General features: G+C 46.3%; 1 protein-coding gene across 5 annotated transcripts in view; it reads right to left on the reverse strand.

Annotated features, from left to right (window-relative positions):
* The window catches only part of MED20 (mediator complex subunit 20), a 71,131-nt gene that overhangs the window by 56,536 nt on the left and 2,151 nt on the right, over window positions 1-12,444 (reverse strand). For all 5 annotated transcript variants that reach the window (XM_043449638.1, XM_043449639.1, XM_043449635.1 and 2 more), the window contains exons 2-4: window positions 11,792-11,946; window positions 7,796-8,049; window positions 6,092-6,283 (exon numbers count right to left, since the gene is read on the reverse strand). In XM_043449638.1, the coding sequence (XP_043305573.1) occupies window positions 6,092-6,283; window positions 7,796-8,049; window positions 11,792-11,946 (601 nt within the window). The remainder of the gene's footprint in view (window positions 1-6,091; window positions 6,284-7,795; window positions 8,050-11,791; window positions 11,947-12,444) is intronic.

Genomic DNA, 12,444 nt, shown 5'->3' on the forward strand with positions numbered 1-12,444 from the left:
AATATAAATGCCATTCTTCTAAATTTTTTTGGAAAAAAGTTGCTTTTCATTAAAATATTTTATGTTAACATGTGATGGGTTTATTGTTACCTTTAAATGAATTAATACTTTTTCATTATAAATAAGTTTTAATTAATCATTTAATTAATCATTTTTTTCATTATAAATAAGTTTTAATTAAGTATCAAGGATACAACCCACACTAAGGCTCTTTGGGGTACTCAGTTAATTTTTAAGAGCATCAAGGAATCCTGATACCAACAAGTTTGAGAATTGTGCATCAGATGGAAGCAGAAAGAATAAAAAGACTATTTTAGATAATTAAAATAGGAAAAGCTTATGTAGGATAGCTAACAAAAAGGTTTTATTATAGCTTCAGAGTTAACGGCTTAGATGGTTCATCAATGAGGAATGGAAAACACAATCAGGAACACTGAACTTAGACACCATTGGCTGCAAGTAAAGCCACCACATACATCCGTATCAAAGACAGTTCAGAAGCAGGCACAACTAAGACTTGGGAACTGAGGAGAAACAGGGATGGATGTGTTGCATAAAGAAGATACAGTAATTTCTACCCCCCGCCTTTTTTTGGTGTCAGTTCAGCTTCTTTTCCTTTAGGTTGCAGGAGAACAAGTAAATATCTCAACCCTATGAGTATAAATCACAGTCCCTACAAATATGCTCACTGATCTGGTTACAAAAACACACCTGTATGATGGACGCTTTCTCCAGACCCTCTCCCCACATCGCTCGTTCTCTATTACTATTTCCTTTGCATTGGAGCAGAATTTTAATCTGCCACCAAAGAGTAATGACCCCGTAGCTTCCCGTCTTCAACATCCTAACCACACACAGTCCCTTTAGTGCCATTAAAAAGACGCAAGAGCAGAGGCAGCATCACTTGCCTACAAGGCACTCTCACACCTCTCCCCTGAGCCTCTCAACAAGCCTATGAAATACAAAGGGCATCATCACTCCCACTACAGATGAGACCCAGAAAGGCCAACGTGACTGAAGTTACCTGGCAGGTTAGGGACGGTACTGTGGCAAGCACGCAGCCATCTGTCTCCTAAAGCCATGTTCTCTTCCCTTTAGGAGGCTGCTCGGAATATCTGTCCTGTCACCTCCGCATTCCTAGCCTTGCCTTTCCCACATGACAGAAGATGTTCAATACTGAATTCTGCCTTTATACAATCTAGAATATACAAATGCAGTCCCTAAATTCTTTTTTAAAGCCTCCAAAGAAAACTCAGTAGAATTCATATTAACCTTGAAAAACAGGTCTGTGCCATCTGACGGAGCAGGGCTATATTGGTAAATAAAACAGAGACCACAAGAGAATTAGGGATTTTTGCCCTGAGAGTTCCAAGAAACTTTTCAACTCACTAATTTCATTTCAGAGGCGATGAACTATTTCTCGCCTCATTGATCATACCACCCTGAAAAATGAAAATACGCTCATGAAGCCAGATGCCATTACAACAGGGTAATCTTCAGACCCCATGGGCTGAGTCACATGAAGAGTAACTCCTGGGCCACAAAGTGGGCTATAAAGATGCTCCTGACATAATTCCTCCTACTCAATTCTAAGGTCATGTGTACATAGAGAAAAGAGAAGTAGGAACCTACAGGTGAGAAAAGAGCAGGGACACAGTGCAACTTCCCAGAAACCGACTGAAAGGCGTGAAGGACTATAAAAAATGGAGGGAAAACCCTGAAGGGGATGGACCCGAGACGAAGGTCCGAAAGGCAGGGGAAGGTCTTGTGTGGTAAGTCAGCTGAATGTATCTCACACCTGCTTTATCTTCACCTTCCTGTTCTTTTCTTTCAGGATGTTCTCCCTTCAGAGATTCTTTTTTTTTTTTGATCACAGCTCTTTGAGATACTCTAATGAACCCTATAAATCCTATTCCCAGAGAACTGCACTTCTCCACAAAGCTGTGTCCACTTTCAAGGCATCTTAGGCTTTCTGAGGCTCCCTCAGGGGTTGAGAACCTGCAGTAGAGTTAGAACCACAGTCCGCTCATACTCCAGCACCAACTAATGATCAGTTCCCTCATTAAGTACCAGACGGTGTCCACAACCTGGGAGGGAAAGATCGGGTAGGTTTTGATTTTTGTTTCAGAGGTAGTGACAAAAGCAAAATACACAGGGAAGAGACTTCCCTAGATGAGGTCAAGTCAAGGCTTCATGATTGCTGGGAGGGATGGTATAAAGTTACAGGTACTGAATGACGGTCAAACTGTGTGACCTCAAGGGTCCCTTGTAACCCAAGAGACTGATTTTGGATTGCTCCACACAATGGCAGAAACTCACCTTGAGGGGGAGTTTTAAGTCTTAACTTTGGGAGAAGGAAATGGTAACCCACTCCAGTATTCTTGCCTGAAGAATCCCATGGACGGAGCAACCTGGTAGGCTACAGTCTACGGGGTTGCAAAGAGTCGGACACGACTGAGCGACTTCACTTTGACACCTAGAGGACACACTTAGGTGGGAATTTCTAACCACTCCCCTCACCTTCTGGGATTTGGGGAGAAAATTTCTCACTACCCCTCTCATCCTGAAGCCTCAGGAATGAACACTGGATACAGCGGGCTAGGGCAGACCTGGCGGTGGGAAGGAGTGATCAATCCCTGGGTATTCCTTCAGTGACGCAGTGACACTCATACACAGTGGGGGGCATGGGATGACTTGGTCTTTCAAGACCAAAGAAAAGCAAGCAGGCAGGAGGCAGCATGGCAACAGGGGGACAGAGAATCAGAAGAGCACAGGAGAGACAGGAGGCCAGCGCAGCACAGGAGCGAAGGGCAGGAACCATCAAGGGACACAAGCGGACGGCACACAGGAGAACACAGCGTTTCCCCAAATTCGAGCATCCACCTTCCTCCTCCAGATTCTGCCACTTGTAGGTATCACCCGTAGTATAACTTAACAGTTCCCTTTAAGAAGCCTCTTCTTAAAATACTTATTTATCCTCATCATATAAGGCAAAAGTGCCAGTTATATTTCTAATATATATTAAAATAAAAATGTATCCCATATTCCACTTAAAATCACCTGGCCCCACAGAGGTCCAGCTGCCAGTCTTTGACACATGCTGGGAGCCGTGAGTCCTGAGTTTGGTCCTGACTCCAGCCTCACCTCTTAGCATGATCCCCCGCTCTTACAGTGAAGGAGAGCCAGGTAAATCTTAATGCTGCCTTGCATGGCTCCAGCAGGTTAGTGGATTTCTCTGTGACTGGCAAAGGTACCCACCGAGGTGACATGTTAGCAGGATCCTAGAAACGTCCTGGTTTCTGTTCTTTTGGGGTTAGCTTGGACTTCCCTGGTGGCTCAGACAGTAAAGAGTCTGACTACAATGCGGGAGGCCCAGGTTCAATCCCTGGGTTGGGAAGATCTCTTGGAGAAGGAAATGGCAACCCACTCCAGTATTCTTGCCTGGAAAATCCCATGGACGAAAGAGCCTGGTAGACTACAGTCCATGGGGTTGCAAAGAGTCAGACACGACTGAGCAACTTCACTCCCTCACTCACAGATGATGAGGGGGTAAGACATCTGGGAAAAAAGGAGGGAGGGACAAGGCGGCAGCCTAGTGTAGAAGGAGGAATGTCAGCCTTGAACCCAAAATACTGCATGCCCACTTTCTAGCTGAGTGTAAGTTTTTTTTATTTTTAAAATAAGACTAACCATGCCCCCTTTCCCTTTATACAAAAGCTCCTCAACTTTCACTCAACCTCATCTTTCAAAAATTATACGCCAATGATACTAAACTAACTCTTGAAAGTCCCATTCAGACCTACATACAGAAGGTGGATGACATTTGGGCCTTTCCCAGTTCAGTCTTGGCAACTTTGCTAGTGGAGTTAGATTAAGAAATGTACTGCATTACTAACCTTTTTTTTTTTTTTTTTAGTAATAAGCTTTAACTGACACAAAGGACAAAGATGGACAAAAGTATGTGAGGTGGCAACTCTTACAGATTGATCTGGTGTTCACTGGACTTAAATCTGGTCAAATTTGTGCTCAAAATAAGGGAAAAGAACAAAAGTGAAGACTTTCTGGAAATTTATGAGCCAAGATTGTATCTAAAAGCACAGTTAGGGAGTCAGTAATAGGAATCCCTCCTTATAATGCATAAATGTAGAGTCATATTTACCACATTCAATTTCTGTTTATTTTCAGGAACACATTATGCTCAAAATGCTATCTTATCTCATAGAATATTTAAAACAGTCTACAGCAAAATACAAACAGGTAAGTCTGGACAAGAGCCAACATAAATCAGAAGGCCAAAAACATTTAAAAAATCTATGTATTTTATTATGTATAAATTAATATCTAAAACATATCTCCATTTTAAAATGTAAAAAAAAAAAACAAACACAAAGAAACAAACGAAGCCAGAGGAAGGTGAGAACAAAAACACGGATGACAGAGTCTACAGTTAGAAAGTTGAACTGAGCTTCCTGCCAGCCAAAGTTAAAAGGGAAACATGACCACTACCTTGTTACAGAGGCTTAGATCTGAGTTACAGATTCTTGTTACAGAGACTTAGATCTGAAAACGATTTCTCTTTATGTGTTTTCGATGAGAGACAGATCCTAGGACAACCCACAGTACATACATGAACTCGTTTCCTAAGACCAGCTCTGACTGTGACCTCAGTGTTAGCTGGACTCAACATCTCTGTAGCAGGAGGGCAGTGGGCAGGCGATGGAGGTCAAACGAGCAGCTTGGAGGCTCACAGGAGACGAGGAGTAAGAGTTCAGGACACCATGAAGTGCAATGTGAGCTTCAGGTCAACCGTTTAACCCCGAGCTCTAGGCACACGAGAACTGGAGAGGTCTTGATGCTGAGACTGACTCAAGGGGTGCAGAAGTGACATCCCCATGTGAATAATCCAGCTAAGGTGGCTCTGACATCAGCCCCATCCCAATACAACTCAGAAACAAATGGCTTACTTACAGGGGTGCTCTTTGCAAAATAGCAAGAATAATCTTGGGCACATCCACTGAGCTCCCTGGAGCAGAGGCTACTAACTGGGCCCCCACAGCCATTTTCTCCTTCACCTTTCAGTCACAGAACCCCCGGCATTTTAACTGGGCACATGACCACCCAAATAAGAGGCTCTCCGTCCCAGAGCTCCTCTCAGCCAGGTGTAGCCAGAGTGACTGGAGCAACTCCAGGTCATGGCCTTTATAAAAGAAAACTGTTCTCTCTCTCTTATCCCAGGGGAACCGGACATGTAGCTGATGATGCGCTGAACCGCCCAAGGGCAACACCCCAGGGGTGGCTGAACAGCAGGCTCAAAGGAAACCAAGTTCCTGATGACCTTGTGGAGTTAAGTCTGCCCTGGACTATCTAATTCCCTCTGTACTATTACAGAAGAGAAAAATAAACTCCTAAGAGCCTCTGTACTTTAGGTTCTCCTTATAGCCGCTTAGCCTGTGCTTTAGTATCATTCATTACAGAAGGGAAAGATGGCCAGACTGGAGACTTCAGAGGACTCAGGCAACACCCTAGAAAACTGAACTCACGATTTACCTCAGCAAACAGGTCAGAAAATGACAGCCATCAAATAAGCTTGGCCTCCTGCTCCTTCCCCAGGAAAGGCCCAACCACATCTTCTGAGCGCAGCCCAAACGCAATACAGTCCACTGTGGACCTGGACCAAATCCTCAGGAGCTGGTGACACAGACTGCCTTCCCACCGATACTCAGCAGGACCCCCATCCGACCTTTTCCCCTAAAGCAGGAGAGCTCCAGACGTCTCCGCCCTGGATAATCACTGTTCCTGAGGATAGGCCAAGCCCAGCAAGGCGGGGGCCGAAACAGCTGTGGTGGGGGAGGCGCAGGAGGGACTGTGTGTGAGGGTCAGTGGAGGGGAGTCCAGCGCCCCAGAACAAAAGCCACAGCTGGGAACTAGACAGGGAGGGACACCTTGCCGTCTGCCCAGGATTTCCAGGGTCCTGAGGCCTGAGGGTGCAGCTCCTGCTCCTTCTGTGACACTCCCGCCCTCCCCCCCGCCCCCCGGTGACAGAGCTCAGCCCAGCAGCTGCCAGTCGCTAACGAATCCCCGCCACCGGCACCTGCTGCTGCTTGCGGATCTTGTTGAAGAGCTCCATGTACTGGACCATGGTGTCCGCTGGGCTGTAGACCGCATCGTGTCTGTTCCCAAACACGGCGGGTGCCCCTGGGGTGTGGCTGCCTAGAAAGCTCTGCAGGAACTCCAGCAACAGGCTCCAGCAGTCGCTAGCTACCACACAGGGGCCATACTCCACCTGGGGACCAAGAGAAGGGAGATGGAGGGTGAGTGAGGGCAAGGACAGGTCGTCCGCCCTCTGCATCCATCTTCCCCAACCCGGAGACCACGACACACACCTTCCAACCTACAACTGCCCCGCAGGAAATATCCAGCTCAAACACCAGGAATTTGAAACCCTCAGCACTGTACCCTTTAAGCTCAAACATTCTCAGCTTGGGATTATCAACACACAGCCCTACGCACAAGACCCAGAAGCACAGCTCGGTCCCTTCAAATTATCTCTGAACTTTATAGTCCCAGCTATGATGGGTGTAGATTCATGGACAGCTCGGGAAAATTTATGAGAGAAAATGAAGAGCAGGAGAGTCTGTGAGTGTGTGTGATTTGGGGGAATTGACAAGAGGGCAAAGTAGCCACATAGGCCCATAAGTGACTTCAAGACCAACCGTTACTCCCAAGGTAGATACAACCTGGGCTCTGACCCTAAGAAATAATTTCCCAACTCATGTGACAGGGGCTGAAGGATACAGATCTTAGGCTTGCTCATTCTCCTCTCCCAGTTTTTCACTGGAGAGATGGCAGGGGAAATTACCGGCAACTACAAGGAGAAATAAAGAAACTGCCGGGTGCGTTTGTGTTACAAAGTAGAAAACGTGGAGGACAAACAAACACTGGGTTCCCCGTGGGTCTTGGCAAATTCTCTGTGTGTTATGAATGAAAAGAGTCAGGACATCTTAGCTCTAGAGGTCCCTGGAGTTTCTCAGTAGTCATGACCACTAATGCCCTTTTCTCCACCTGTGCTGCTTTTGAGGACTTACCTATCCCCAGGTCTCCACATTTTAAATCCCTCCTTAAAGGCTACTCCTGCAGGAGGTATCACAGTCCTCTGAGTCAGCAGTGCTCTCTGCCCTGAACTCCCAGAGCAATCTGTGCTGCCTTTATGGCATTTCTTACAGACTAACTTCAAAAACAGCTCGCATGTTTGGGCCTGGCTCTCTTACTAAGTCATAAATGTTCAAAAGGAAGGCCCTGTAGTTTATTCTTTTTTTTTTTAATCTCACACAGTGCTGGGACTGTGGTAGATGGTGCAGACTCTCACTGGTCCCAAAGCCAGCTACTGTCACACTCCATCTTTGTCATTTTCAAAATATGTCATAGATGAAATCATCACACATACCATGAAAGAAGGTAGACAGCATGTCAAAGGGAAGGGCACATCTTTGTTTCAAAACTTTGAGTGGTCCCTCTGTGTAATAGTTTACCTGCCCCTCCTTGACCATCCCTCCTCTTCTCCAGCAAGCCAGCCTTCCTAAGCTTTCTACCTGCTGTGAATCCAGATCCCCATTCCCATCCTGGCCTAGAGCATCCCTAAGTGATTAAAGAAAGGATAAAAAATGCAGGGTAAGGAAGCGCAGCTGCTCTGCAGACAGGAATCAGGGAGGCAGACTCCTCTGCCTGCATTCAGGGTCGCGGGAATCTGCAGAGCCAGGCCCTTCACCACATCTGCTCTAGTTCACCGAGGTCTTACCTCCACGGAGATGCCTCGGGCACTGGGCCCCATTGTGACCGTGCCCACCTTCACTAGGAAGTCACAGTACTGGTAACGGGTGCCCCGGGTCTCGATCTTGCTGGCCTTGGCACTCTGGAAAAAGCCCTTGAGTTTCACCATGAGCACGTCAAAGTTGGTGTCGGCAACCAGGCAAGGGCCATTCTCAAAGAGGGCGAAGCAGCTCAGAGGGTACTCGGAATTGTGCATCACATACATCAGCTTCCCGGCCTGACCTGCAAGGGATGGAGATCCTGCTCAGCGACAAGACCTTCCTCAGCACATGCCGGAGTAGAGGCCAAAGTGCTGAACGGGGCCAGAAGACAATCCAGCATCGCCCCAGCAGTCCTGGAGGGTGGAGGAGGGAAGGCCCTCACCAACAGCCTTTTCCAGAGAGGACCAGAAGCCAGGCAGCATGTGGCAGAACCCACCCGATCTACAGAAAAAGGTGATGGGCACACTGGAACTTTTGACGGTCCGGATAATGGTTTAATTCACTTTTTTTTTCCAGCTTTTATATTTATTTCTGATAGTTGGGAGTAAGTTTTGCACTTATTTGTAGTGAACCCTGCATTTTTGCATCCTGGTTGTTATGCATTTTGGTTTTTAGTTTCTATTTTCTTCTCTCTTGCTCTTTTTTCTTTTAGCCACACCGTACAGCATGTGGAATTTCCCTGGCCAGGGATCTAACCTGCACCCCCTGCAGTTGAAGCACAGAATCTTAACCACTGGACCACTAGGGAAGTCCCTGGTTTAACTCTTAAGTTGAGTGATGCACAGATGGATGATTAACGATGATGATTAATAACTCACACAAGATTTACATATGGTCTTCTGTATAGTCTTATATTACATAACAAGGAAAATAAAAGTAACAGCATTTGAGCACACCACACAAAGCAGCTGCTCTCTTCTTTGCCTATCATTCCCTTCCTTGGCCTCCTCCCTCTTTGAAACAGAGGAAATGGCCACACAGAAGCAGCACAGGGGAGAATCTGAACACGAGGCTGGACGGGAGGCCAGAGCCTTGTCTTCTGTGCCCAAGTTTAGACTTCATCCTAAAGACAACAGGGGGCCTTTGGAGAATTTTAAGACATCTAGCCGACTTAGGAAGCAAGCAGTACAACTGTAGCAGAAAGAACTTGGAATCTAGATCAGAAGATCCAGTTTTAAATCCCAGCTCGCCGGTTCCAGTCCCTGGGAAGTGAGTTTTCCAAGTCCTTAAACTAGCCCTGACACTCTGCTAGGGCTGAAGAGGCATGTAAGTAGAGGACTTAGCCCCTGGCCTCAAGCAGCTGACAATCTCACTGAAGACTGTCATTGTCCTTCCCTGATAGCTCAGTTGGTAAAGAATCCGCCTGCAGTTCAGGAGACCCCTGTTCAATTCCTGGATCGGGAAGATCCGCTAGAGAAGGGATAGGCTACCCACTCCAGTATTCTTGGACTTCCCTTGTGGCTCAGCTGGTGAAGAATCTGCCTGCAATGCAGGAGACCTGGGTTCAATTCCTGGGCTGGGAAGATCACCTGGAGAAAGGAACAACTCCCCACTCCAGTATTCCAGCCTGGAGAATTCCATGAACTATATAGTCCATGGGGTTACAAAGAGTCAGACATGACTGACTGACTTTCACTTTCATTGAAGATAGGTGGAAAACTTTTTAAAAGACCATGAAACCAAAGTGTTTGCCTGATGATCGACCAGAAGTCTTTGGAGGGAAGGAAAGACTTCAGGGAAGGAAGTGGTCAAAGCGGCAAGAGTCAGTTGGAAGAACCTTCATGGAAAAAACAGGACCTGAAGTAAGATACGAAGAGAGGGTAAGATTCAGGCAGGGATGAGGGTGCAGCAATGGAATGAGTGCAGAGACAGGTGGTGGGCGATGTGGCCTCTATGCAGGCCTCCACTGTGCTACCACTGCCTGAATGCAATCGGCTCCGCACCAACCTCGCCCCACATCCTCCCAACTGCCCGCTACATATTCACACCTTTTACCTGGGAAGCCTAGTTCCAAACATTTTAATCCACCAATAAAGATATCCAAAGCCAATCTGTCATTCTGTTCTTGTGCAGACTCACTGTGATTACATACTTAATTCATATTACAGGAGTCTGGAAGTGTTTTCACTCTCTTGAAAAAATTCTGAAAAGCTTTTGGCCCCCAACCAGCCAGCACCCACATCACTACCTGGGAATCTGTTAGAAATGTATATTCTCCACCCCACCCCACACCCACTGGGTCAGAAACTCTGCGGGGGTGGGGAGGAGAGGGGAACCCATCCATCTGTGTGATAACAAGCCTTCCCTCTAGGTGATGCTAAAGATAGACAGTGTGAGAACTTCTGATTTAAAGGCACAGAGCCGGTAAGCGACAGAACTGGAACTCTAATCCAGGTGTCCTGACCTCCTTCCATCCTACCCCACTGCCCACTGAGAACCTGCTGTTTCTCCAACTAGACTGTAGCTCCTTGAAAGCAAAGGTCTGATCAGGAAAACAGAGCCCAAGCCAGGGAGTGTCACAGAAGTAGCATGTCACCTTATATCTGTATACTAGTGTTCTGTTTTCCAGATGCTTTCATAACTGTTCTCTCTTTTGATTCTTATATTCCGCCTTTTGCAGCCAAAACAAATGTTAACATTGCAATTGCACTGATCATGAAATTCAGTACAGCTCTTAACCTACCGTTTATTAGCTATTTATTCCATGACAACCTTGGTTCGAAGGGCTTTGTGTGTACTACCTTATTTAACTAGGAGATAAATACTGGAATTATCTTCGTTTTGCAGACAACTGTACTGGGAAGGGTGAAAAAACAGAGCCCACACAGTTAAGTTTCTTTAGAAGGAGTTTAATACAGGGAATGACGTATAGGAGTTGGTAGAACTGAAAAATCCAATGGAATGGTGAGGTCACCCAAAGATTAGTAACACAGGGAGCCGCTACCATCCCTAGGGCTGGAAGGAAAAAGGGCAGATTCGCTCTTCTGAGAGCCAGGAACAAGGGTTGCCTAACAGGAGGAAGAAACACAGTCACAGCCAGAGACACAGCCCAAAGCAGAGGGACAGGGAGAGAGGCTGTCTCTCTTTTTGCTCCTCCCTCCAATTTTTGCCAGTGCCTTTCACTGGCCAAAGGGAACTAAATGGGGGCTGGGCAAATGTAGTTCATAGGAGCAGGGCAGGGAATAAATCCCTGGGGAATAGGCAACTGACCTACACAGGAACAGTCACAGACTGCAGAATTACCTAAAGATGCAGTTAGTTGTGGCAGGCAGGACTCCGTTACCTGGTTCCATGGTTTAGGCTTATTCACTGTGCTATGGAACCATCCAAAGTCAAGTTACCAAAGAGCCAAGACTAAAAGAACCCAGGTTCCCTAACTCCTATTCAGAGATCCTCTTTACCTCCCTACCACGACCACCACCACCACCACCAGCCACAACGCATCTCAATTCGAAATACATTTAAAACAAAAGTTAATTCATCTATCAAGGTTATGCTAAGGTGGTAGCCAAGGCCACTGGCTAGGTGGGGGAAACAGGAAGTTTTTCTACAGAAAGTTCCCCAAACTCTAAAGCTCCAACAGAATCATATACAAAGGCTTCTGAGCTTAAAAGGAGACTTTTTCGAACTTTGGAGTGCATAAAGATCATCTGTGAAACTTACTATAATATAGACTATGACTGATTACCAGTGAGTCTGTAAGCTGGGCCAGGAATCTGCACCTCTAACAAGCAACCCAGATGATTCTGAGAAAATTAGTGATCAACACTTTGAGAAATGAAAAGTGCTTTAAAAGTGCAAAAAGACTACAACACAGGCCCAGACTAAGAGATGAAGAGAAAAATTAATGAATTCAGAAACACATATACCACATATCCAAGAACGCCACCCTCAGCAGAAGAGCAGAAAGATTCCAATGAACATGAACGTCTATTAACTCCAAAACAGGTTCCAGCCATCCCACAGGCCCAAAGCTCACTGACCTTGGCTGCCCAGGGTAGAGGCAGCTGTGTGGTAGGTCTCACAGTCCACACAAAATGTTCCTTGCTTCTCTGCTCCAAGCATCTCCAATTTCCGGGTGAGGAGCTCCACAGTCTGCTGGACACTCTTGCCCTCAGCCACGGGCATCTGGGACACACTGGACGGAAAAGGACCAAAATCATCAATGAGTCATTCACGAGCCTGCAAAATCATAGCTCATCAGGGCCTGAATGTGCATAGACACCACTAACCCAAACCTTCTCATTTTAAAAAGAAGGAAACAGAGGCCCACAGTCTCTGAGAACTCCACTAAGAACCAGAGCAGGTCTCAGGACGCATACCAGTGCTTTGAACTTCCTGTCCAGAGCACCTCCGTTTACCGAGTGTGGCAAGCACGCCAACGTTCCAGAGAAGATTTTAGGTGGCACACAGGCTGAGCGTTCAGTAACACAGTCACACGATGAGAAAGGGATTTCTTCCGCGTTTCTTTCAGTTTTGACTACATCAAGAAGAAAGCCTCAACTTGGAATTATTATTCCAACTATTAATACTCTCTTTAACACTTTGCATGCAAGCTGTCCAGCACAGTAGCCACAAGCCACATGCGACTATTTACACTTAAATGAATAAAACAAATTAAAACCTCAACTCCTCA

Source organism: Cervus canadensis, chromosome 28, assembly GCF_019320065.1.
Source record: "Cervus canadensis isolate Bull #8, Minnesota chromosome 28, ASM1932006v1, whole genome shotgun sequence".
In the NCBI taxonomy this organism is placed as follows: domain Eukaryota; kingdom Metazoa; phylum Chordata; class Mammalia; order Artiodactyla; family Cervidae; genus Cervus; species Cervus canadensis.